Source organism: Amblyomma americanum, chromosome 3 (genome assembly GCF_052857255.1).
Source record: "Amblyomma americanum isolate KBUSLIRL-KWMA chromosome 3, ASM5285725v1, whole genome shotgun sequence".
Taxonomy (NCBI): Eukaryota; Metazoa; Arthropoda; class Arachnida; order Ixodida; family Ixodidae; genus Amblyomma; species Amblyomma americanum.
The window spans coordinates 195989118-196016830 of record NC_135499.1 but is presented as its reverse complement, the minus strand read 5'-3'; the positions used below and the strand labels follow the sequence as shown (position 1 = coordinate 196016830).

General features: G+C 43.7%; 1 protein-coding gene across 1 annotated transcript; it reads left to right on the top strand.

Moving 5' to 3' along the window:
• Positions 1-27479, top strand: LOC144125802 (ATP-dependent RNA helicase DDX42). Its single transcript, XM_077659510.1, has 19 exons — positions 1-102; positions 416-635; positions 1470-1626; positions 3246-3331; positions 3786-3939; positions 5489-5749; positions 8208-8315; positions 9784-9852; positions 10074-10202; positions 10363-10462; positions 12580-12627; positions 13488-13685; positions 16543-16623; positions 18510-18611; positions 18997-19098; positions 21077-21201; positions 24975-25091; positions 25552-25782; positions 26777-27479. Exons 1-19 carry the CDS (start codon positions 84-86, stop codon positions 27122-27124), a joined length of 2655 nt encoding a protein of 884 aa, XP_077515636.1. The 5' UTR covers positions 1-83; the 3' UTR covers positions 27125-27479.
• Positions 27480-27713: the final 234 nt, after the last annotated feature.

The following is a 27713-nucleotide window of genomic DNA, read 5'->3' as shown; positions in this document are numbered from 1 at the left end:
CGCAGACGGTGCAGACTACTAACGGATCCAATCCAACTTGATCCAAGGCAATCCATGAAATCTGACTGCCACTTTACGGTGTTATGAGCGGTGCTGCTGGCGGTACGGTTCTTCGCGTCTGAATAAGAGTTTTTGTTTTTCTGTTTTCCTCTCGAGTGTCGTTGTGGATAATGTGAAACATAGTTGTGCTGCTATGGGTGCATTGTTTCGCTAACGAACGTCGTACTGGAGCGTGAACTAAAGCGAAAACGACGGGGCAGACCCTGTGGCTTATTTTCATTTAAGCGTGTTCGTTGCGCTGATTTTATTTGCGCACATAGGCGCGGTCCCTATACTGTTGTCTATTGTGTAAGAAAGCGACCAGCGCACTTCGTCTCCGACTTGTCGTACTAAGCAGATATCATGTTTCATAAAGGAGGCGAGGGACGACCGAGAGGCTTTGGCTTCGGAAGCTTCGCGGTGGGATCCAAGAAACCCGATGTGCAACTTGGTCGCAGCGCTCTACCACCAGAAACACCTGTGCCAGCTCTACCTGTTGTCAACAGGCGGGGCTACACTGGCTTGAGCACCATAACCCAAAATGCTCTGGACATCAACTATGGAAATCTTCGCAAGCGGCCGAAGACCGAAGAAGAGTAAGTACTCGTAGCTTGCTGTATTACAAGTACGCCATTCATCTTCCCATCTGGCGTCTTTCAGGAACCGTAGACAGATTTCAGCTGGAATAACCGTGCATAGAAATTACTGAGCTTTAACTCGCCTTTAGTTATAACTTCTCTGTCATCTAACCAAATACGATGAACCGCACATGCGATATGCGAGTTCACACAAAACCTAAGCTGAAGGGGGCAGTGTTGTCTTTAAACTTATTCTGAAGAGATGCGTGACGAGTGAAACTGCTTCATATTCTACCAATGCACGTAGTACCAGTAATCAGAAATGTGCGCTCTTGAATTTATCTTCCGTCAGGTGATGAAAGATGAACGCTTTTTAAGCCTAGAAGGCCGGCAGGTGTATTCACATGCGTGCCCAATGCGTGCGTTCAAACAAATGCAGACTCTTTTATCATCCCGTTGATGCGTGAGTGGAGTTCAGTCCGAAACTAATGTTGAAACATGCATAACTCTGACTCAACTGTGTGCATGGCATTAAATTGGGCTGTATGACCTCAGCCTCCCTTTGTTTTCTTGAGGGCTGCTCTTTGGCTTAGCACTACCATGCTAAGTATTATATTAGGCTCACAGTATATATTTCAGCTGACATCACGAAATGGTGTGGACTTGGCAGCACTGTATAGTATGTAGTGCGTTTAGTGGCCACACATAAGTGTATGGCTCTCCTCAGTGCCGTCGCGTGTTTGGTAGATTATATTAGAACCTGCTAAGCACTGTAAAGTTCAAGCAACATACTACTTTTGCTAACGTGTTACAGATAGTACAGAGCACGTCTGCACGTGCCGACTGTTGCAGATACTTTGAGCAGGATGAAGATGATGGGAGAGGAGGGCAACTGGCCTACATCCCAGCCCCTGGGAGCCCGACATGGGATGAGCAGCAACAGCATAAAGAGCAAGCATCCTCAGAGAGTGAAGAGGACCCTCTAGATGCTTACATGGCTGACATCGAGGTTTGTGGCTCAAGTTGGCTTATCTGGACCATATTGGGCCAAAAATTCTTGATCAAATGTTGCACGTTTGTTTTTCTTAGTGTACAAGGCTGAAATTCTCTTTTAATTTTTGTTTTCCTCGAAGAACCGTTTCTGAGTTCCTTACATGACAAGTGCAGCCAGAGTTTCTAGCATGAAGATCCATTGTGGAGAGAAGGCAGGAAGATAGGATTCCTGACGACGCTAAACAAAATGAACCAGGATGAAATGGTGGTATATCGCTTAAAATGGGCTGTTGTTCTACAGCTTGGCCAAATGTGGAACTTTGTTTAGTCACTCGTTAATGTTTAGCAGAGTTGCTCTTCATTCTTCTCAGTTGTTAACATGGTTTAAAAAATTGCTCTCTTGCTAGTGATATCAGTACCTTTGAGGAAATCATGCTGATGTATTGAATTTCACAAATAGTAATCTTAAGAACAGATTACTATTTGCTAAATTCAATACATAAACGCTGTGGTAATAACAGATTATTACCGCAGCATTTATGTATTGAATTTAGCAAATAGTAATCTGTTCTTAAGATTACTCTTCATTCTTCTCAGTTGTTAACATTATTTAAAATTGCTGCCTTGCTAGTAATATCAGTACCTTAGAGGAAATCATGTTCATGTATTGAATTTTGCAAATAGTAATCTTTCGAACAGATTCAAATTCAATACATAAACGCTGTGGTAATAACAGATTATTACCGCAGCAGTCGCCTAGTTGTTTGAGTATCCACCTCGCATGCGAGAGGTGCGGGGTTTGATCCCTTAGTGCCGCCAGATACCCACCAATGATACAGTGGGCACAAGCTTCTTCTGCCTGAAGTAGCAGAAGAAGAAACACTGGACATTTTTCTAACTGGAATTATAAAGATAAGGACACCGATCAGCTCAGTTAAAACAGTGGAGTTTCCGCTCCAAGCGCGCTTGTAAAGTTTTAAGAAAGTCCCCTTGCTGGGATCTGAAATTCACTTTTGCTAACTGGGCATTAATGCTTTTCTATGTCTTCCTGGGCAGACAGGATTCCGTGAAAAGCTGGGCTCCAGAACGATAAATAACGAAGAAATGAACCCCGCGACTATTTTGTGACGTCGATGTATTGCTGGGTTGACAGTGTGAAAGTTAACAGTGCAGGGCAAATTAATTGACTAGAAATACAAACATTGTTGGAGCATGCACATTTATTGATATCGTTCTTCGTGCTAATGGTGCAGAAATAAGTGGCAAGCATTCTTCTACCTCTACCTGAAATATTTTAAGCATGAATGCTCGATTGACAAGCGCAGCACAGCAACCCTTGTACCTCTGACTTCTTCGCTCCTGTTGCACGTTAAGGAAAAATACAGGATGACACCACTCGCAAGGTGGCCTAACAGCTCTAAAACATTTTGCAAGGTTGGCAAAAAGGAGTTTGAAAGCAACCCTATTCGTCCTTTGCTATCCCAATTGCAGAGTGGTAAACCACGAGGTCTGCTCAAAGCTGTCACATCGTTTCTGCCAGGATCACTGTGATGGAGCGTTACATATTGAGTTGTACTCATGCAGACAGCATTATTCATTCGTCGGTATATGAATAACTCCACTTTCTGTTGGCAGAAAAAACTGGAGAAAGACAAGAAACCTTCGTTTTCCAAAAACAGCAAGATGCCTGAAAAAGAGACCAAATCTAAGGAAGAATTGAAGTAAGCATGATATGCAACGCATGCAATCTTTTTTGATGCAGATTTTACAATGTAGAGTGTTTTTTTTTATGTTTTACTGCAAGGTAGTCACTCATAACAGGATACTTCTTGCATAAATCATTAATTTCGATTCACATGGGTGCGCTTCTGCAACAAAGCAGTGTAACTAATTTTTGATGGTAAATAAAGGTAATGTTGTCAGCAGGTGGCAACTGCATGTAGTGCTTTCAAGATGTGCGACTGAGATCTGCTGCACAGAAGTACCAGCTTGGTGAATTCTAGCCTCTTGTGAAAAGTGGCTGTGCTACCACGTTGCAAGAAGCAGAGCTTTGCCATGCAGCCTACTTGTGTTTTTGCAGTGCATTCTCCTGGGTTGCCTCTCTTGTTTTCTTTGCTTACTCCGCCTGGTGAAACTAAGTGACATTCCGTTTGCTCTCCATTGGTTTCCTCGTAGGGGTGTCCGGGATGACATAGAAAATGAAGATGATGAAGAATCATATTATCGTTACATTGAAGAGAATCCTAATGCTGGTGCAGACAAGGACGACAGTGACATTGAGCTGGAGTATGATGAAGATGGTAATCCCATTGCCCCGGTCAAGTCAAAGGTGCAGTGCTTATTTCCGCATCCCTCTGTTTCATTGCATTAAAACTTGAAAGTGCCTGTGCTGTCCACGTATATAACTTTAGCAGGATGGAGACAGCAAATGATTTGTTGTTCAGAATGATAGCTGTTGAAACTGGCTAAGTTGTGCAAGCTGTGTGCAAGACCAAGAAAATATTGAATCTTTTTTCTTCTGCACACTGGATGCTAATGCAAAGGTTTAAAATTTTATTTTGAGAATAACCATCAGATTTCACTGAATTTCTCAGTATTCAAATAAGTCATAAGGCACTGGGTGCCTGATGTGGCAAAAGGTGACCACAAATCCATGTTGTGATTTAACATTGAGGTACCCTGGCTCCTGTAGTATATGCATCTTCATGAACTGCTCTGCATAATTAGTTAAAAGTGGTGTTTGCGACATCTGCTAGGTGTGCTGCTTCAGTGGATGTCGAATTTCCACAAGCTACTGATGGCATGAAAGTTGCGTAGCTGAAGTACATTAACATGAAATTAATTTTCGTCACTTAGCGTCATTTCCTTAGGGCTGTTTTAGAATTACAAGTAATTCCAGTGGAGTGTCGTGTTAACTCTAAATATGCCTATAGTTCACATATTAAAGATAAAAACTAGCCCATGTGAAAGCCTGAACAGCACATCACTATACAATTGTGCAATGCCTGTTTGACTTCTATGTATGTTTTCAGTATCTGCAAAAACAGCAAATTATTTATTCCTTTTCGTTTATTGCACTCAGAATTTCTTTCAGAGAATTTTTGTTTCACACATCCAGTTCTTATGTTTTGCACTGTGTCACCACTGGTGTATTTTCACATGCCATAGTTCGAATTTAAGACCAAAACAGGAAATGTCCTTTAAAGGAGGCGCTCCTGCCATTGGCGTTGACCAATTGTCATGGCGTCGTGTTCAAGGGCTTTGAGTCTGCTAGTGTTGCTTTGCTGGTGGCTGGCAGTTATTATTACTGGCTTATTTCTGAAAATAAAAATACGTAAAGAAGGAGAAGTTTTTGCTGGCTGTGGCATCTGCCATCGTAACCAGAGCTGCAGCCAGCGGAAGCAAAAAGAATAGGTAGAAGACAGAGAGGGGAGCGACAGTAAGAAAAGACAGGGATGTAGGGATAATATATAAAACTGTATGTAGAATATAGCACCGTGTCCGCCGCTGTTATCTATTCCGAAAGGGTGACACAGGCTGTGGGTGTGTGCTTTTGCACTGCACTCGCAAGCGTCTCTGCACGAGAATGAGTTTGTTGCGCGTGGGCACATCGACATAAGTGTTCACACACAAGTAATGTCCACCATCATGCTCGTAAGTTCAAGGTGACTGGTCATGTCACCATGAGAATACGTTAACACCAGTGGTTGAAGAGCCTCCATTGAAGGGATTTTGCCACTGTGGTTTTTGAGTTATAACCAAGTATACTTTCATATGTGTGCTTGGTGAGCTCACTAAGCAAAAGCACCATGCCTTATGTGCCCACATTTTTCTTATTTGACCAACTTAATGCATTTTTCTTTTCTTTTTTTCTACAGTATATTGATCCATTGCCCCCTATTGACCACTCGACCATAGAGTATAAAAAGTTCACCAAGAATTTCTATGTTGAACATGAGGAAATAGCTGCGCTTAGTGCATCTGAAGTGGATGAGCTACGTGCGAAACTGGGAGTTAAAGTGACTGGAGCCTGTCCACCAAAACCTGTGACGAGCTTCGGCCACCTGGGATTTGACGAAGCATTGCTGAAGGCAATCCGTAAAGCTGAGTACTCACAGCCTTCTCCCATTCAAGCACAGGTATGCTATAGTTAAAGATACCTTGGTATAGTAATGCATGTTTTATGTATACATATGTTGTAATATTCCTGTATTCTGTGGTGTTTTCATGCATTCTTTGTGCAGTTAATTTTGTAGACTCGTTAAAAAAAAATGTTATCCCACACCCACAAGCAAGAAGCCTGTGGGCCACAGGTGTGCTACTAAAACTAGATTCCTTTGTAGCCTTGAGTTCAAAATTGATGGCTCTACTGTGTTGCCCACAAATACAAATTCAGTCTTTGTTTCTTAGTTTCTGGTTGCATGCCTTGTCACAAAAAATTGATCTTGTTGGGTGCACTTTTTAGTAGTGCTGCAGACTTCCTCATCAGTGTACTTTTTATGACCCAAAAATACATTGTTTCTTGTCAAAGCTGCTGTAGTCGAGGGCTGAAAATGAACTTTTCCTGCAAGCTTAATCTGGCTGTTTTCTTGCATTATGCTCTTTTTACTGAAAAGAGGTTTTTAGCTAAGGTGCCAGAGATGCTGTTTCATGCTCGGTCACTGAACAAGAACAACACACCTGATGAGAAGTCATGGTGCTTTGCGCACCTGATCACTCACTATGTTGGCTCAGTGGATAGGGCACTCAGCTACTGAGCCGGAGGACCTGGGTTCAATCTTGGCCGTGGTGTTTCTATGGAGGCCAAATGCAAAAGGCACAAATGTGCTGTGCAATGTCTATGCGCTGTGCCCATGCTAAAGAACCGCAGGTGGTCTAAATTAATCCAGAGCTCTCCACTTTGGCATCCCTTATAGCTCATGTTTTGCTTTGGGATATTAAATGCCACAATTTATTTATTTGATTTGGTTTTACTTCATGACCCTACAGTAAGCAGAAACAGATTGTGTGTGACCTTCGATTAAAAGCAGGCTGCAAGAACAGTGTAAGCATTGATAAACTCTTTCCCAGAGTTGAAAAATGTAATCAAAACATTTGTGTTTTTTTCTTTGCAAATACATACGTGTCATTTCTCTTACGTCATCCTTCTCTTCATTGCCAATGACATACTCTGTTTCGTTCAAAATTGTTTACATCTAACATTTGTCAGCATTCAGGAGTATTGCAGTTCTAGGCATTGTTCTTTCGTATCCTGCATTATTTCGTCTTTGAAACTGCGTGCTGTGCTGACCATGGAAATGAAGCAGCAAAATTAGTAATACCGTATTTATACGAATGTAACGCAAGCTTTTTTCTTTCTCATCAGTTTCAGAACACATCTGGTGTTATATTCTTCAAAACTAAGCTTGGAATATGACTTGAGTTTTTTTTTCTCCGTGCTCCTCAAGGTGGCCACAGGTGGCTTCACCACTAGACTACCGACCTGTTAGGAGAAGCCAACTTTTCGGCGCCTTTTCGGGCATTGGAAATGGTGGCTATGAATGTAGAAAGATGGAGGTGCGGGCTACTGGGAAGGAGAAGGCACTAATATAGTTGCGTGGTGTAGAGAAAGGAAAGAAAGGTGGTAGGGTACAGGACAGCAAAGCATGAAACGAGGCAGTAGCAGCACAACGGAGACGTTAGCCGCCACTGCTTGGGAGGCTGCGTGCATTGACTTGTTGGTGGCTCTGCTGCGCAAATAATGTCACGTGCATTTCAGAAGTGCTACTACTCAGATGATATCGACGTATTTGGCATTTCCATAGTTTTGCATACCGTCTCTGCTTTTTTTTTTTCTTTTCATGGGGTCTCAAACCCAGCCCTCATGTTATGTTCATTGCGACTTTATATGCATGTAAATACCGTAAATTTTTAACATGCAGGCATCCTTCTGTTCTTTGAGGCTTACCATAACACTGTGCCTAACTTAAGTTCTTAACAGTGCCTGCAGCACCTTTCCATTGTAAGTTGTCATCAGAAAGAAAGAAAAACAGAAAAAAACAGGCATGCCTTTGCAGCTTGCTCAGTTGACCTTTCATGGAATTTTGGGATGGTGGGTCATTCATTTTTGTCTTGTCTGAAAACAGCCTATCATGACTGTACATGAGCATGAGAAACCTTAGTAAGAAGCGCTTTAGAGGGCACTTTTTGTTTATTGTGTAATAGTTTCATGAATAGCAGGTTACAAGCATAAAAGAACAAAAATGGACCCCATGAGAAGTTGGATTTGGGCTTGTTTGGATTTGGGCATTATAAACAGAATTGAAAAGAATGGTGCCTGTCAGTTCCCTTTGTGTTCATTCATCGTCATCTTATTGTGCCGTTTTCTTTATTCTAAAAACAAAGAGTTTGCCAAATCTTTTCCGAGAGTAGTTCCTGAAATTTATCTCCTTTATTTTGTTCTCATATGATAAAATGGCAAAGGCCACTTCACAGTTACTTTTTAACACTTCTGAGATATCATTGATCATGTTGTCAGAATGATACTAGTAAATTGCTGGTGGTAATGTAGTCAGGCTGCCTTTGACTCGTAGTTGCAACGTGGTTGTACGACCGCAGGGTGTCCCAGTTGCGCTTAGTGGCCGAGACATGATTGGCATTGCCAAGACAGGCTCGGGCAAAACTGCTGCTTTCATATGGCCTCTTCTGACACACATCATGGATCAGGTGAGTAACACTTCGTGCTTGAAGCCTCCATCTTGTTGTTTGTCTGTTAAGTGCTTTACCATGTTTGAACAGGATGGCCCTATTATAGGTTTGTATCAAGTATAGGCTTTCTTTTTTGTGTGTAGAGTAGCTTTTTGTGCCAGTTGGTGCATGCTGTTGCGGGAACAGCACCATTGTGGAAAGAAATTGATGATCACAAACAATACCAAGACAGGACAGGGCAAGGCAAGATGCTCTGAAGCATATTAATTGAGCTCTGATGTCCAGCAAGACAGTGGTCCTTATGCTTATTGTCAAGAGGACCAGAAGCTGAGAGTTGAGCAGACAAGTTGGAGTGCAGTTCATTGAAGAAACTTACGAAGCACACCTCTGCTGTGTTATCAGAAATGCTGGTGTCAGTCTCTAGATCTGTGGGGGTCATAGAGCGTACTGGTCTCTTTAATTCTGGCAATAGAGACCAGTTTCATGTGACCCTGTTGTGTTGCTGGCTGGCCTGAAGTCGCCGCTTTTTGTCGCCTGCTGTTAAATTCAGAGTGACTTCTTGGCACTTGTTTCTGGTGATGTGTGCAAAAATTCACAATGGTTACACTTATGGATTAACATAGCATATTTCAGTGAAAGCTGTTAGGCCACGTATGGCTGCAGATATTCTTTGTACAAGCTGCATGCCTTTGTTCAAGGGCACAATGGGTGAGAAGTAGGTGGTGATGGTGGGTACGGTTTCGGAGTTGAACAGCTTTGAGTTCACCGGTGTACATAGCTGGATTTTCCCTTTGCCTATGCTTACTCTGTCACTGTTGAGCACGATGACAAGCGAGAGACACTGCTGCATCTTCGTTCTTCAGCTATTGCTGTGGCTGCTATGTATCCGTTATATTGCCAGTTCTCTCAGTATGAACACCCCATCCGGAACACCCGCCATCAAAAGTTTCTGGAAAGCAACTTTGGCAAAATATTTTATTTCTATTCATCCAGGGTGCATTCCTTGGGATTTAATGTTACAGTGTACAGTTTGCACTCAGAGAATTAAGTTTTTTTTTTGCTAATATTGCATTCCATAAACTTTTGACTGTGGGTGCACATCTACGCTGCTTTGCAGAAACCGTACAAGCCACTATGCACATGATTACTTTAGATACCAGGCTTTGTGATGTAGCTCCTTTGTGTTCCAAGCAATTCAAAGTGCTGGAGGGCAAAAATAATAATTTTTTTTTTTCCTCAAGACCTTTCAGACTTGTGTCATTGCATTATATGCACAGCCTGACGTCACTTCGGTCTAACATATATTGGGCTTTTTTTTTTTGACAAAGGTCTACATTCTTAAGTAATTATTGAGCTGCCTTCTACTCTCAGTGACTATGTGGGGAGTGTAGGTTGAAATACAGCTGTGAAAGGTGATTTCTGCCTCCTCCTGGTTCCTTCTGTTCACATTTGACTTCATTATTTTGCTTTCATTGGCGATGAATAGAGGGAGCTTGCACCTGGTGAAGGTCCCATTGGGCTGATATTGGCACCTACCAGGGAGCTGGCCCAACAGGTGAGGGTTATGTTCATATCTTATTGTCAGGGCTCTCCCTGTCTTACCACATCTCATTGACATGGCTTGCCTTATGCCATGTTTGTACGTATACTTGAAACTAGTAGTGCAAATACATGCACACGCACACACACAGAATGTTTTTTTCCTTGCTATCTTTTGTGTTTGTGCTGGTTTCTTCAAGATAGAAAACCAGCAAACTGAAATGCCTGCTCTTGCAGATATATCTTGAAGCCAAGCGGTTCGGCAAGGTTTATGGAGTAGCCGCTGCCTGTTGCTTTGGTGGTGGTAGCAAGTGGGAGCAGTCTAAAGCACTTGAGGAAGGAGCTGAAATTGTGGTCGCCACACCTGTGAGTGTTTTGCTGTGTGCAATTTTTTTTCTTTGTTTCCTTCACTTTTCTTATGTGTGAAATGTGTGCCTGTATGCCATGTGCCCAGCTGTGCACAGTTTTGCCATTATGTATTTCTGTGTGTGGCGCAAGCTGATCTCCAGCCTTTTTGTGCATGCAGGGCCGCATGATTGACATGATCAAAATGAAAGCTACCAACTTGGAGCGCGTGACATTCCTGGTGCTGGATGAAGCAGACCGTATGTTTGACATGGGCTTTGGTGAGTGTGCACTCTGATGTCCGGGACTTGTACCTCTTGCTAGAGTCCCAGTCCTCCACTTTTCTTTGTCTTTAAGGCATTTTTCTTTCCTCTCAGCATCACTAGTGGGCTGCGAGCCAGTGGACCAGGCCCACTGCAGCTTGCACTGATGCTGCTCTGATGCTGGGCCATTTGCATGACATAGTGCTGCATATTTAATTGCGTCTTGGTCCGAATGCTCTTGCACTATGATCGTAAACACGTTATTTCTTCTTGGGGAAGGATGCTGGCCAATAAAGGCATATCATTTTGGTTGTGCTTGTCACATAAATGGCCAATATGCTAATGACAAAAAACTGAGAATTTAAACTGCATAAAAACCCCACAAGATTGGTCAGGTCCCTTTAAAAAAGCAGAGCACCATGAGTGAGCTGTTACTTTGTGGGTGTTAACCTTTTGGTGACAATGGTGCCTTTGTTTGGAGGGAATCTCACAATACTATTTGCTAACTACCGTATTTACTCGCATATTGATCGATACATTGTATAGGCCAACTCTCCAACTTTGGTAATTGGAGTTACGAATACAAGTAAAAGCGACCAATGGAAGCTCCAAGCTTTTGGCGTTCCATCAAGGGAACCGAGGCACTGCATCACGTATCAAAGTTGTAGCGGCATCGTGAGAAACTCGTCACCAAAGACGGTGAACTTGTGCACCGAGTGCGAATTCTACCTTTTGTGTTGTAGAAAAGGCAATTGAGCACATAAGATGTCAGCACCTTCAATTTGTTCTGTTTAAATTAGGAGAATGCCCCCTAACATCCAAACTGTTGCCAATGCTGTACATTCATAGAAACCATCCTCCACGGGCGCAAGGAAACTGTGGCGTTGTTATTGCATGCGAAAAGGCACCCTCGCTTCTTAACCCAGTATCCGACCCACTTTTTGGCGACATCGAACTTGTATGCTGCTGTGCAATTATTCAACGCTCCCATGCCTATGCCATTGGCTTGCTTAAATGCGGCTGATAATTGTCACCAATGTTTGGGAGGCATCACTCTTCGTGTGGCTGAGCAATTAAGAGAAGTTTTTTTTTTAATCAATGAGTCCATATTTGGTGCAGTGACTTGGCGGCATGAAACCTCTGTGCAGTAACGGTGGTAGCAACTGCTGTACTTTGTGAAGGCTCGAGCACAATCAGAAGGCAAGGCATTCAGCAGTACCATCATTGAAATCGCTTTCTCCCATCTTTTTCTAGGCAGGTTTTCGCCTTGACCTAGCTGCGATTCATGTATATTAGTTAACCCTTGAGTTTGGAGAGTGTGATCTCAAAGAAAGAACAGATTGACCAGTATGTGAGTAAGTATGGTAGTGGTCACGAGGGTCATGCTGCTGAAGATTGTTGATGTTCAGACTACAGAAAGTGTACTGTTATGTGGTGCACATGGACACCCACAATTCAGCATTGCTTCGGCAGGTCGAAAAACATCTGCACATGTAAAGACTATGTCGTTGTGGCACCGCTAGAGTTCCAATAACTTATGTTCATTGGCTCAGTAGGCTGCGTTAACCAGATATTTATTATTTTTTTTACAGTGTCTTCATGATATTAGTCTTCAAACTGCTTAGGTTACCAAAGGATTCAGCTTAACAAAGTTTGTCTTTTAAAGATTAAAGGTCCTTTGTAGTGCCATAGCTGCTGTGTGGCTACTGCTACACTTGGTATTGTTTAATGCAGCATCACATTAGCTTGCAGCTAGTGTCTACCACTCTCTCAAAGTCCAGCTTTTGTCATGGCAGGCATTCAGATGCCAACAGGAAAAATGTAACGCTGTGACTAAGGCAGTGAATGTATAGAGAAAAAAATGTTGCCATTGGGGTTACGGTGCTTGTTCTGCAAAAGAAACAAATCACAACTCTACAAATAATTTGAAGACAGTGAGGTTGCTGCCTGCAGACCATGAAGAATGAGCAGCGGACCATAGTAGGGTTTGATCAAAGATTCCAGGGCCGCTTTTAGCTTTTGTGCCACTGTGTTGCCATCACTGTTTGCATCTTATGTTGCTAACATCATTGCCTCCTGTCTGTATTCATTTCTTGGCCATCTTACCAATCATGCCATCGGTGCACTTCTTACAGAGCCCCAGGTGCGGTCTATCTGTGACCACGTTCGCCCTGACAGGCAAAGTAAGTGCCATGCTCTGTTTTCCTGTTATGCTGTCATCGTTAATTTGCTGGAAGCATTGAGTGCAGCAGTTGCATGTTTACTTGTCACAGAGCTGTGTAGTGTTCGCATACGTTTTATAGCAAGTCATTTTTCATAAACATATGAACATCATGCATAGAATATCAGCTGGAATTTTTTCTTGTTTATGATGATTTGATCACAATGTTTTAATATTAATTAAGCAGAATGCCACTGTCATGTCTAACAGCACCGCTAGTTTCAGAAGCATTATAAAAGGCTGGTTTTATACTTTTGAGCATATTCTGAAATGCGTACTACCTATATAGGCTGTAGCATTCTTGGAGTATTTTTCTTGCATGGCAATTCTTATTCGGCAGTTTTTTGTTTTAAGCCATTGTAATTAATTGTTTATACACACTATTGCGTGCTTGTGAGAAGCCACTGCATTAATTAAACAAATAATAACCAACACCAAGCCATGTGTTTTTAAAAGGTGCAGGCAAAGGTAACTTCAATAGCGAATTGACCTACATCAGAGCAAGCAGAACTAGTTATTATAGGGGCCCAATGCAGGTGGGATTGTCAAGAAATCAACTGCACAAGTAAGGTTTCAGAACACAGAGGGCACGAAAAGGTGCAATTTTTTGGCAGCCTAAGTACACAGCCATGAACTGAAGTGCGTGCGAACCTGCACAGTGAATCCATCAATATCAAGGTGCACCTTCAGAAAGCAAATTCAGATTTTTTCGTGATTTTCGATTCCAAAATTTACCTACACAATTCACAGAATCAGCATCTCAACCTTTCCATTGAGTGCTCAGCGGATGTCTCTGCTTATGTGTGCTTCCTATTTTTTCAGCACTTATGTTCAGTGCCACATTCAAGCGCAAAGTTGAACGGCTGGCACGTGACGTGCTGACGGACCCGGTCAAGGTGGTCCAGGGTGATGTGGGAGAGGCCAACGAGGATGTGACACAGATTGTGCTTGTGATGCCCAGCAACCCACCAACCTCCAAGTGGAACTGGCTCACCACGCACCTGGTAGAGTTCACATCAGGTGAGTTGGAACGCTCACCACCTCAGCTGCACATGAAAAGTCTGTAATCTCTTATTCATTGTTACATTTTCATTTGCATAGGGTCATGGAATGGACATAGCACAGTGGGAAGGTCTAGAGTTGCATCTGCTAATGAGCATTCATTTTCTTCAGTGGATTTTGGTTATTCAAGTTAGCTCTCTTGTGTTTATTGCCACATATTTTCTTTAATTCCTTCCCTTAGTGAGGTTATTATTATGTAGGTTATTTTGCTCTGATCCTAAATTATATGTCCCAGTCCATAGCTGTGGTATTACCATTTTTGAAGGAATTAACTGCAGAAATCTAGCTAATATGATTTTTTTAGCATGTCAATACATCAGGCATTGTCTGCCGCAGCTTACATTCGTTGAACGGGTGCTCATCAATGAGAATGCTAGGGCCTTGCATAAAACATGCTCAAAACATACCTTGAAGATATATGGGAAAGGTCATTACCACATCCAGCTTTGTTGCTAGTACTGTATTTTCTGGGATGTATGCACAGCAATGTAGTTCTTGCATGAAATGATTTGAAGCAGCTTTCCACTTGGTTATACTGTCTTTGCCAAAAGTAACTAGGCTGCATGGTTTTCTTCTCAGTCTTTTAATGGAGCAATTCGGCTTCCCTTAAGCTCAAATGGTCTTGTAAGGGAGGACAAGGGTTCTCTTTACCTTACAGAGATGAGAGTTTGATGGGTGGCACAAGTGTTCTACTTAATGACTGAGAAGCAAACCGAGCAGCCTGGTTACTTTTGGTGAGGGTGCTACGATTATAGCAGCCGTTTAAATACACCTGTTAGCAGTAGGATTCTCATAGATGGGCACAGTTTCAAGCATTTCACTGGTGGTAATTCCGCTCATCAGTACAGTACTTGCACAGATGCCGTGTAAGTGGTCAAACGTAGATACAAAAATCTGAAAATTTGAGCTATTCCTCTTAATACGCCTGTCTCTCTGCTTAACTTGCACTTAGGCATTAAAAACTGTGCCACTTTTACACTGCAGTAGAGACCAAAACTGATCTGTGATATAAGCAAGATGTGGTAGTTCTCTCGGGAATGACCCCGAGGAACACATTTAAACAAAATTTTTTGAAGCTGTTTTCTGATTTCGCACTGTGCATATGAGGTCATCTCTTCATTAGCAAAACCCAAGCACATCCCAGAACACAATGTGCAAGTATAAAATGTCATTGCAGAGCCTATGTATATTTAAAACGCCATAATATGTATGTGCGCCAAAGCTACCCTTGAGGGTGGGGGGTTACAGGATTACAGGAGGGGAGCGTGGCCCTTAAATACTGATGTAAACAAAACTTTCCTAATTTATTTTCTTAATTTACAATACTGCTGTGAAAGGGGGCTTTTCGATAACAGCTGGCGAGTACCTTTAAGAAGAGCATGAAAAAGTATGCAGCATCATTTCACTACGGCGTCCCTCATAGCCTGAGTCACTTTGGGATGTTAAACCCCAATAAACTAAACCATCTAATGGGTATTGATTAGGCATGTGCGAATAATGGTTTATTGGTTCGAAGTGAAGCGAATTTTCTTCAAATAATTTCTAAGCGAATATTTCGAATACTTCTGGCACACAAAAAATGTTTAATGGCACAAATGCCTAAGTATTTTCAGAATTGTGGTTTTCGAACACATAAGGCCATTACATGAATGAAGCTTTGTCGCGCTCATTGAAGCTGTGTCGACTTTTCATAGAATTGGCGATTGGAAATTGGGGGAGCCGACCTGCAAAGGGTGCCGACGTACCTGTAGGGGGTGAGACCTATATGTGGGGCCTCCAACTGCTGCTCTTTATTGCAATTGCTTCATCGCGCAGTTGTTGCTTATAAGCGGGGACTCCGTTACGCCTCCAAGGCGTACATACCATGCGCCTAGAGCCACTTACTTGCGCCCAGCGCCTAGCGCCATCCCGCGTCAGGCATCTGAAAGAGGCGCCCATCACCATGTGTGTCTCGTGCTAGCTCCCCTTCATGTTCACACCGTTGCGCTCATTTGGCGAATTTCACATGGGAAAGAGTTGCTGCGGCACCTACAGTCAGCTCAGACCCGTTCCGCGGAAGTCAAGGGAACCGCACATCCTCCGATGCCAAAATGCGCGAGACACCGTCCGGCTGTTTGCACTCCTGCCACGTCGGAACCAGCCAGCGCGTGCACACTGGCGTCGCGCGGAAGCAGACCTCTCTATGCAAATCTTTCTATTGCCGCACGCCGCCATGCTGGTTATGACACGTGTACACTGCGAGTAGCGCAGCCGCAGACACCTGGAAGGTACAGATCTAGTTGCTGCGCTTCCACCTGTTGAGTCTGTTGCCGCAAGCTTGCGCAGACCGGCTCCGGCATACACGCAGGTGCGCAGGACGCGGTGCGGAGTCGGGGCTTTGGTTGCGTGTGCGCCGCGGAGCCATCTTGAAGGGGGTACCGAAACGACACATAGCAAGATAGCAAGGCGGGCGAGTTGGTGATACATAATTAAAGAATAACAGCGTGGAAAACGGGGACTTCAAAGGTAGAAAACACAGGAAAGCGCTTATCCTGTGTTTTCTACCCTTGAAGTCCCCGTTTTCCTAGCTGTTAATTTTTAAACATAGCAAGAGTTCCAGAAATGTTATTTGCTCGAGACGAATACTTAGAGGTTTTGGAGGCTAAACATTCTGATGGAATCTAATATCGAATACTTTGCTATTCAATCGAATATTCGAAATTATCAAATATTTGCACATGCCTAGTATCGACATCTAAGTTGCATATGCACATGCATGTGTCTGGGCTTGTGTTTGTGAAGTTATCTCATTTTTCCCTTCTCTTTGTTCTCACAGTGGGCAGTGTTCTCATCTTTGTCACCAAGAAGGCTAATTCAGAGGAGCTGGCAAACAACCTCAAGGCCCATGACCACAACGGTGAGTGTGTAGCAGTTCTCTGGAAAAAACTGAAGTTTTCACCCAAACCCACTTCCTTCCTTTTCACTCTGGTTGTAGCAAGATGCAATCACTCTTTCTTTGCATTACACCGGGTGTTTCAGCGAACATTTTCAAAAATAGGCTTTTTGGGGTCAAAATATGGCTTTTGCGGTATTGCCAGTGTGAGCAGGCGCCAGAAAACCGGTGAATCGTTTTAAGTAGTAAGCTGATTAACTAATTTTTAATAATTAAGTTTTTAACTAGTAGAGTTAGGCACCTGGCTTCAAATAGAGATTTGTAGCCAGTCGTTAGTAATAGCCACATCAATTTTTGTAATTTCAATAACGCAATTACCCTCGCTGCTGTGGCTCGACAAAATATGGCTGCATCGTGCGAAAATACATGCGCTTTCGAAAGCATGCAGGCAAAGCAACCTTTCCAGTGCACGTTTTCGAAATTCTAAAAACTGATATGGCTATTACTAATGACCGGCTACAAATCTCTAATTGCAACTAAATGCCTAACTCTACTAGTTAAAAAGTTGTTGTATTAAAAATTTATTAACCAGCTTACTACTTAAGGCGATTCACCGGTTTTTTGCTGTCTGCCAACACTGGTAATACTATGCCGTAGAAGCCATGCTTTTACCCCAAAAGCCTATTTTTGAAAATTTTTGAGTGTTCACTGAAACACTCGGTATATTTAATAGAAAGCCTACACACAATTGTGGTCAAAAGTATTCAGGCTGCAGAGTTTGCTGTTTACCTGTTCAGTGGGACATTTATGCAAGCCCTTAAGCTCCAGATTTTTCTAGAGGATGAGCAGAACTTTTGTCCTAATTTCTGCACATGTTTCAGTGTTCAGCGGTGGGCTGTGAGTACGCCACCAAACTTCTCAGCAACAAACCCTATGGCGTGACGGCTTGTGAAAGTCTGTACCTCGAAACTTTATTGGTATTGCCAACAGCTGAAGAAACTGTGGCAGGTGGCAGCCTTGCTGCTTGTAGACAAAGGCATGGAAGAAGTTTAAACATTCAGTGTCACATATAGTTGTTGATTGGACAACATTTTGCTATTGCTTACTGCACCGCTGTCTCCACACTTCAGCCATGAAAGACTCATAATGCACTTTTAAAGTTCTGCACGTGCTAGCACATAACTTGGCGCACAGGTCTTAGAAGTCAATGAATTAACACATTGTCGGCTGCGGAGTAAACTGGAAGGCGAAAAATTAACCCTATTTACTTCGCTAAACTAAATGCAATGTAGGTGCATTAGCACAAAATGTATGCACCCTTCGCATGGATTACTTACAACGGTTTTACAGACAGTGTAAGTAGCAGCTAGCACAGCGAAGTTTCTGCCTTTCCACTTGGCTGCAGCTGGCAGCAACGGGTTTCATCCTTTCTACGTGCCTGCAGTTGCCATGAAACCGGTTTTCCTCTTTCACCATTACACCACCAGGCTTCACCAGGACACGCAAGGACTTTTTTACTAGTGATCGGCCTAGCGCTTGCGCACGAAAAGAAAGGGGGATTTTCCCTCCACTTCGCCACCTGCAACCTGTCACTCGTCACCTTTTCTTCATCTCCCCTCTCTCAGTTGCATTTTCCTCTCCTCTGAAAGTGGAGAGGGTGATTTCCCTCTCTCCACTTTGCCACCTATCAACTGTGGCAGGTAGAGGCTTCATCCACAGACAGGGCGGATTTTTCTCTAGTGAGACACTAAGAATAAAACAAAGGTTGGCCATATGTAGTTAATGTGTACAATTTGTAACCTATTGCAGCTTTGTTTTTTTTGCATATCCGGTGTAGCTAAAGGGAAATGAAAGTGAACTACTTGAAGCTGCTGTTAGCGCATAACTGCATCTGCTTTCCTGTGTTTCAGTGGGTCTATTACATGGAGACATGGACCAAAATGACAGAACCAAAGTTATTGCCTCTTTCAAGAAGAAGGATTTCCCCATTCTTGTTGCCACAGATGTGGCTGGTAAGTGATAACTCAGATGTAAGAAACTTTGCATGATGGCCATTTTTGCATTTTAATTGTGGAAGAAAAACTCTCAGCTTAACATGACAAATGGGCTGGTTTGATACCTTACAGGAGACTGAACTCTTGGTGTTGGGAAAAGATTGTTTACATTAACAGTAAAACAACTAGCGAAGAGTGCAGTGTGCATGCTAGATAACGGACGGGAACTTTATGCATAGACTGCTGTGGAAAATTTGAGTGGCTTAAAAGCTATGAAACATAGTAAATCTGAAAAACAGCTTGGCAAGCATTGATTTTGTCAGTAACGCACGGAAGCAGCTGGCTCCGAGTGTTATTGGTGGTTTGTTTCTTAATGGTTTTCATTTTTGCCTTGCCTGAACAGCTCGTGGTCTGGACATACCCCATGTTAAGACTGTGGTCAACTATGACATTGCTCGTGACATTGACACCCACACGCACAGGGTCGGCAGGACTGGCCGTGCAGGTAAGATGAGCTTTTTCCAGGGCCACTTTGAATTTCATGAGCATTGCTTTTTGTCCTGTAAATCCCTGTAATCATTTTGTCCTGTAAATCCCAAACATTCCGAGCAGCAAGCCAAAATAACAGTAGACTCAAAGCAGTCTTCATAATTTTCATTGCGTGAGAACAGCATAGCTATAGCAGACACCAAACCTAAAAAATAAATCAATAGGCATTGCCCCCCTTTTTTTTTTTGGCCTGCATCGGTTTCCTTTTTGTCACTTGAATGCCCGAAGGGTGCGCCATCCAACAATTTACAATCAACAGCCTGACACAAGCCTGCCTATGTCCGGTCCCGAACACTGGCCAGGCCCAGTGGAGCAGTCCATTTAAGGCTGGGCCAGGCTTATGCTTTCGGTTAGGCTTAAGCCCATGTAGTGCTCTAACAGAGACCACTTTAACCGTGAAAGGTAGTTTTTATAAGCTAGAAAAATGAAATACAGCTCTCGCTGTCATTGGGTGATTTTGCAAGTAAAATGTGTGTGTCGACACCGATTTTTAGATGCAAATCCCAGAGTCTAGGCATGGATCTCAGATGCTGGGCTGCACTGTCATTCACTTCAAAATGGTAGCAACCGGTCCTTTCAGGAAGGACATCACAAGTTTGTGTCGAGGGGTGGGAAAATGGGCAAAAGAATAAGCAATGAAGGATGAAATTGTCCTCAGTGTCCCTTTAAAGGATAGCTCCAGAGGTTTTCCATGGCTATCATGTGCTAATGGAACTTATACTGCAGGTTTTTCTCTTGTTTCTGTTTACTTCTAGCTAGATAGGCAGGTCATCAGACATTTCATTCTGGCACAGATTTGTTATAAAGTTTGCCGTTCCCATGGCCTTACTTTGGATGATTTCTATGGGCAACGCTGCATTTTCGATATCACAGGCATTCTCGCTTAACACCCGCTCCTCGTTTCACTATCAAAATTTTTTGGGCTGTTTTAAGTTGTCTCAGGCATTTGATGAAAGAACTCGGTGTTTTCAGCCTCCGCTTAAGCCGTTTAACACAATTACAAATATTTTTCTAGTAATGTTTGTGATGTCATCGCTGCATCACGTGAAGCATTTTTCCTGGCCACAGACTGAGTTTTGATTATTTTCATTTCTAACAAAAGCTTTATTACATGTTAAGAAAACTTAGTACATGTACCTACCACATTTGAGGTCTTTTTGCGAAGTCATTGGTACAAATGTTTACATCCTTTTTTTTCCACAAAGGGGTTGATATGGCTGAAAAGTAATGTCATTGAGTTTCTAGGAGTCATTCTGAGCGCAGTTTTACCATTTGTATGCATGTGCGACAACACAATTAGGGTTAAGGGTTGGTTTTGCAGTGCTGGTCAACAAGCACTGCTGTTCAGTCTTTTGTCTAGTCAGCGGGTGCACGGTTGGAAATTGGTGTGCTGCATTCTCTGCAGCGCACAAAGGCAGTGGCAAAATTTGTTTTATCACTGGGTGACATGCCCTCTACCTGTTGCTGCACATTCACACTTTTTGTTTGTTGTATCCCTGCTTCTAGCTTGCATTTAAGATTCAGACTTGGCTATCAACTCATTGCAGATATTTCCTCTGCAGAGGTTTCTCTTTTCAATGCCTTGGTGGCTCAGTAGAGCCCTGCCGTTGAACACAGGGTGACAGTTTTGATTCCTTGCTGCACCAGGCACTTATCAGTGGAGGGAGAACTCAAACACGGCTGTGTGCTGGGATTTGACGGGAAATTAAAGAACCCTAGCTGTTTTAAACTAATTAGGAGTTGTCCTCTGCAGTGCCTCTCATTGTCCACATGTAGATTGGGAGCATGAAATATCATTGGGTCTCAAAAAAAATATATAATGCTATCTGCCTTTTGAGTTTTATAGCTCTACCTTTCTGCATTTGGCTTGATAAGCAGATTGTGGGTTCAGGTGCCATCTGCAGGACAGTGACCATCAGTTCATTCCCTTCCAGGCGAAAAGGGCGTGGCGTACACACTCATCACAGACAAGGAGAAGGAGTTTGCTGGCCACCTTGTGCGCAACCTAGAAGGGGCAAGCCAGCAGGTGCCACAGTCACTGATGGACCTCGCCATGCAGGTGAGCGAGCGGGCCAAGGCAAAGAAAGCCTCATTGAGGATGCCATGGATAAATGAACCTTTGATTTTTCAGTCTCTCATGCTACTTGAACACTTAACTGCTAAAAGTTTATTACTTGCCAGTGTAGTAAAGATATTTGTGCAACGTTTAACTGAAGCAAGTCGTTAAATTGAAGTCTTCTGTTCCCTGTTATATTTCTTTGTTTTTAATTCCCTGGAGTTAAAATAACTGCTTAACAAAAATTCATTTGTGGTAATTGGCGCACACTGCTTGTCTTGTGTGCTCTTTGCTACGTCCTCTTGTTTTGTGCTGCTTCTGGACATGAACTCTTGTAGTGTTACTTGGTGTGAAGTTAAAGCTGCAAAGAGGGCTGCGTTTGCCACGGCGAAGTGCCGCTGGCGCTGCATGCACTCATTTCAATCATAGATGTTCCGCTGGTGGCACTTCGTGCTATACTGTCACGAAACTTTCGCGTTGTTCAGCCAAATTTCAAGTGACGCAGCAGTAGTTAATAGGCAGTAAGCATAGCAAGTGCATTAATTATATCAAGGTCAGCCGCTGCTACGCCTTCGTTACATGGCGTGCTCAAAACACATGCTGCCTTGGGGGTGGCATTGGGGAATTCAGAAATTTCATGTTATTGAGGGATTTGCTAGGTGGATGTTCATTAAATTCAGGTTTAAGTGTCGTACATAAAAATTTGAGAGCACAGTCGAGCCCAGATATATTGAACCCGGATATTTCAGATTATTGGCTGTATCGAACACACAGATTATTCCCTTGAAATGCCTGTGTAAAAGTACATAAAAGTCGCTCTGTATATTGAACATATATTTTGCTACTTGTTCAATGTATGGAACTGCGCACCGTGGCTGACAAGTGACCCTTCTAACGGCACTCTTCAAACACTTCTCGCACGCAGAAACGGGTCTACTTCACCGCCTGCCGCACAGTCTTTTCCATGCTAGTCCATTTTCCACACCACATCGCTGTCATGCGGTGAAAGCAACCTGACTAACTAAAGCTTAGCGGCACCACTCGCATGGAGTATTTCGCTGCTGAAGGCATTACGGAACCCACTGTACCTTAACTTTAATGAGAAATTATTCTATTTATGGTATACATACTTGTAACAGGATTAGACATGATAGGCAGTGGCTAGTTCAAAAGCACTGTCCACAGCTGCTTTCATGCGAAGCAGGTTTGGCCAAGCAATGCCTAGAGTCCTTTTAACATGCCAGCAGGTGGCATGTCGCTGCTAGATGCACGTCACTAGCGTGGGAGCAATTATAGATTCACATTTTTAATGTCGAACTATCGATATTATGAAACTATTTTGCGATCCCCTTCGAGTTCGATATATGCGGGTTCATCTGTAGTTTCTAGACACCTCCATGTGCAACAGTCCCAGCTGTAAGAATTTGCTTTACCTAGGTGTATATCATAATAGGGCAGCAAACATAACTGAAGACAGTTCAGAATTCTGACTTGCAATTCAAGTGCACTACCTTCACTTTTGTTCTCTGCCTTGTGCTGCACTGTGCAGCTAGTCAAAGTGAACAGCACGCAACCTGCCAGCCTGCCTGTTCATGTGTAGTGCTATGGATCTGCTTGTAATGTTAGCTGTTAAGTCGTTTTAGTGTGAAAGCACAACTTCATTAGCATCCTGAGAAAGGCTATACAGTGAAAGCTCGTTAATTCGAACCTCGATAATTCGAATTTTCGGATAATTCGAACTACACTACTTGGTCTGGCCAAGCTCCATAGAGATCTGTGTATAAAAAATCCCGTTAATTGGAAGGAGAGTTGGTTCCGCTACGGATAATTCGAACTACACACTGCCGCGTCTGAGCGGCTTGGCACATAGCACGTGGCCAAAAAAAAAAAAAAGAAAAGCACCTTCGCATAGTTAGAGGCTGCGCATGTCCTAAACGGGGACAGAAGATGGAACCAGATAAAACCGTGGAAGAGTGGGTAAACCCTAAATGGCGCCATCACCGGCGCGGCGGCCGGCGGCGCTGGAGGGTACGGGTTGGTGGCTGCGTACCCTCATTTCTGTGCAGCCTCCAAAACTCGCAACTAAATACTTGTTAATTCGAGCCCTATTAATTCAGAAATACTGATAATACTATCGGCACGGTCCCAGCCAACGTCCATGAAAGGCTATGACTTCGGACGGTCACTACAAATTACGTGCGAAAAACTTTTTTTTTTCTTTGCGAGTGTCGTCCATCCTTCCACCCAGCAGTCGCCAACGGAAGCACGCGGTCAGCCGCGATCATAACGCCGGCTTTTAGCATCGCGCGGCTACAGTGTTCTAGAACCTTCTAGAACACTGTAGCCACTGGCCGGAAGTGGCTAGCTGACAGCATGGGCTGACAGCATGGGCTGTCAGCGTGGACCAATCAGGGCGCGACAGCGTCTGACTTCCGCCTGCTTCTACAACATGGCCGCGCCTGCCGAAGCGGCCTCGCGCTTCACCACGAACTCGTCGTTGCCGCTACACTGTGCCTCATGTTCACGGCAAACAAAAGTCGCGCAAAGCATTTGCTTTGTCTGAAGATGCCCGTAGCACAAAATTTTAGCGATGAAACGTGCCAAATTTTCAGAATGCTTCTGGATTTTGAAAGCTGCTAGGCTTAGCCACTACGCGTTGGCTGACGTCGGGAAGCGCGAGAGGTTCAAACAGGCTAACTATTTTGGTTCAGAAAGGGGTCACAAAGAATAATTCGTCCTCTTCGTTGTCATTGAATAAATAATAGCTTAATTGTAAATGCACAGCTGTTCTTTTCAGCATTTTACTAAGCATATGGAATCACGCCGTTTCTAAACCCTGGCGGCAGCCGTTCGTTTTCGGCGTTCCGCCGCGTGCTCAAAATCCGCAGCGCAAGTTCGCTCCATGTGGGTTGCCCTAAATACGGTACATATACCATAATGCAAATGGTTCTTGTCAGTTTTTTCGAAGCCATTCGATAATTCGAACATCGGATAATTCGAACTTTTTTCCTGTCCTGTGAAGTTCTAATTAACGAGCTTTTACTGTATTTGTCTGAAGCCTCTCAGATACCTGCAGTAATAAAATAAATATTGCTGCAACTAGGTTTTGAACACGCGGCAGCTGGAACAGATCAGCTTCGCTGGGCACTGCACAAGAGCATTATGCTATCGCCGCAAGCAACTGCTTACGCCTCTGTTAAACTGCCACACTTTCGCGCTGTGCATTGCACGTTGTCGTCTTCAACTTCTATCTATGCACAAAAAGCACTATTATCCTCCTGCCCCGCAAAATCCACAGGTGAACCGGAAGCCTCTGAGACAGTCACAAAAGGATGGAAATGCACATAACTGGTTCCTTGAGTCAGTGGAATTCATTCACGCTATGACAGAGATGTGCTCTCCATGCGTTGGCAGAAATGTGGCACTTCAGCATTAGGCCGCTGACATTCTTTGGGTAAATTGACAATGAAGATAATAGTTAGACTCGGTTGATTAGAGGAGACGAATAACGGGGTTGAGATTTTAAAACGAGCCTGACAAGTGTGGGACAGCTCAGTCTGCTCAGAGATGGATAGTGCACCTGGGCTTCCGCAGCAATAACAGATGGTTGTGGTGTCCACCTGCAAAAACCTGCGTTCGCACAATATTTTCTGCTTAGCAGTTCTAAACTGCCATCAATTTTTTGGCTTTAGGCTGTGTAGTGGAACATCCAGACTTTTCCTTCAGCCACGACAGATTTGACCTTGTAACTTGTTAACTTGGTTCTGTTTCATCAGAGCCAATGGTTCAAGAAGTCCCGCTTCAAACAAGGCAGTGGCAAGAAGCTCAATGTGGGAGGCCACGGACTGGGCTTCAGAACCAGGGAACGACCAGGCCTTGGCAGCTCCCATGATGTGAGTGCTTTTGAACCTTGGGCAGTACAACACCTTGTGCTGTCAAGCAGTAGTTTCATAAAACCAGGTGGACAGCGTTTCTTTTTAATAACTCTGAGCACATATTATTCGCCGGCTGTGGAAGTTTCTTTTTAATAAGGACAATTTATGTGACACCAAACTTGCTTGTAAGCACTGACTGATTATATATTTTAATATAGGAAGGCCTCAAGTAGGTGGGTGAAATGAACACACTCTTAAGACAATTTCAAGCAAGCTTTTCATTCAGTTTTTTTAGTCTTCACCTTCTGCGGCTGCCTTGCAGCTTTCTTTTGAGGAGTGCAAACAACTCTCTAGAAAGAACTCTTCAATTGTGTATGGAATGCTGCCATGCCACTACTCTACTGTACTCTTTTCATTTCTTGCCTTTCTCACCTTTTCCTACTGCTGTGCAATGATGTAGCTGTGGCGTTCTTAACAGGCTGGACCACCAAGGCCAGCGCCTGTGGCTGGACCCATGTCTGGTCTTGGCAGCTACACAGCGAGTGTGCTCTCTGGGCCAAAGTTCATGGCTGCTTCGGGGAACAGAACTACTTCTGACAGTATGGCTAGCAGCAACTTGTCCTCTTCATCCCCTGCTTCCGCCGGTCGCCATGGGGCAGGTGCAGGTCCTCAGACTGACAGGCTGTCTGCCATGCGTTCAGCTTTTCAGGTACGTCATTCTTCCTTGCCTCAATCTTCACCTTTAAACTCGTTGTTTACAGGTCAAAATTCCTTCTCACCCTAGGGCATTTTAGCACTCTCGCTATTTGTATACAGGGAGCTTTCACTCAAGCCATGGTTGCTGCCACTTCAGTATGCATGTTGCATGGTGAAAGGCCGCACACATGCCTAATTGGCTCATCCCTACTTTTCACTTGTCCTGTGTTTTTCTACCCTTTGTCTCTGTTTTTCGCACTGTTATTTTTTGATATTCTCCACCCCTAAACCTACACTCTGTGTGCAAAAGTCGTATCATGTGAAAGCCTTCTAGACAGTTATCAACGTTTCCAGACTCTCGCTGTCTATATGTGTAACAGTGCAGAAAACACCCGCACAGGTGCTGTGTGTCAAAATGTTAATGTGATGGCATGCTCAATAGTCTTAGTTTCGACCATAGAACTGTGAAGGATTGGTGACAAGTGAAGTGGCGCTTGTGTGCATGGTGCTTTAAGTGGAGGACTCTTTATGACCTGTGTATCTGAGCGTGTCTAATTATTGCGTCATGCTGTGTGTGGCAGAGGCACCATCACGTAACACGCTCACTGCAGCAGCCATATTTGGGACCCTAATCCCTGTGCGTCGTGGCCCTCTGGTGGGCCACCCTTAGATTTTCTTGGGTAGGGCTTGACCCACCAGTGAGCCTCCGGTGAAGTCAACTTGTTGGAACCGCCAACAGATGGTAATTACAACCCAGAACGCGTGTTTTTCTCAGGCTCTTTGAAAGATTTGAGTTGTCCCTTCACTTCATAGCGGCACTCAGTACTCATGCCGCTCAGCAGGAATACATGATGTGGCCCACCGGTGACCCATGACACAGTGAACATGTTAATTTGCAAAGGGGAGTAGGAATGTCTGTGTGCATGCGTATGTACTGTAGTGTTCCTTCTATCGCCACATTGTCAATAACCACAGCACATTTTAACTACACGTATTTTGCCATGCAGGCTCAGTACAAGTCACAATTCACTGCAGCTACGGACACATCATGGAAGCTCGGGTTGCCCAGGTCACCTCCCCGCCGACCACCATCACCACCACGCCACACACCATTTGCAGCCCCCGTGCCATTTGCTGTACCTGCTCCAGTGCATTTTACATCACCAGCAGCGCCCTCTACAGGCACACACCGCGATTCGCAACAGGGTGATGGCAATGCGCACCCTCAGGACGGTTTGAGTCAGCAAAGACCTTATAGCTCTGATTCCAGGCAACAGCACGGCCAACAAAACAATGGCACACCAAAAGAGGACACGTCAAGGCGAAGAAACAGGAAATCACGTTGGGACACATGATGCTGTTCCTTCCAGGCATTTTTGTTGTTATTATATCATTGTGTAACTTGTCCTAGACACCATTCTTAAAGCCTGCAGCATAGTCTTCAGTAATGTGCTCGTGGTCCAAAACTGGACTGAGAGAATCCCAAGGGCTGCATCACCGTTGTGGTTGCTGTCACTAAAGGGGCTGTAATTGGCTTCATTGTGACAATGATGTCTTGCAGAGTCGCATCAATAGCCAGCCCTTTTACTGGATGGTGCAAAATGTGTGTATTACCTTTCCTTATTTTTTTTTTTGTAGACTTGTCCATTGCCCATTCATCAGCTGCTGCTGCTGCTGTATTGCCCTTTAAATAAACATTTTTAGAAGCCATGGACTTTGCACTAGTCATGTTTAATTCTTAAAGGAGTATAGACACCTAACTTTTTGGTTCGGGTTTGTTTGTTTGTAATGATGTGTAAAGCATTATTATGCATGTATTACCGCCTGGTACTCTCCTACGACTGCTAAATAATTTATTATCGCATTTTTTTCTCTTGCTGTTTCGGCTTCAGTTTCAACTGCCGAATGAGGACTGTGACGTCAACGTGCGCTTACAGGTCACGT

Bases quoted from the DNA above. Each gene is read 5' to 3' on its own strand.
- LOC144125802 (XM_077659510.1), top strand. The intron at 3,940-5,488 runs GTGCAGTGCTTA...TTTTTTCTACAG, and splicing joins TTGCCCCGGTCAAGTCAAAG to TATATTGATCCATTGCCCCC. The intron at 16,624-18,509 runs GTGAGTGTGTAG...CCTGTGTTTCAG, and splicing joins CAAGGCCCATGACCACAACG to TGGGTCTATTACATGGAGAC.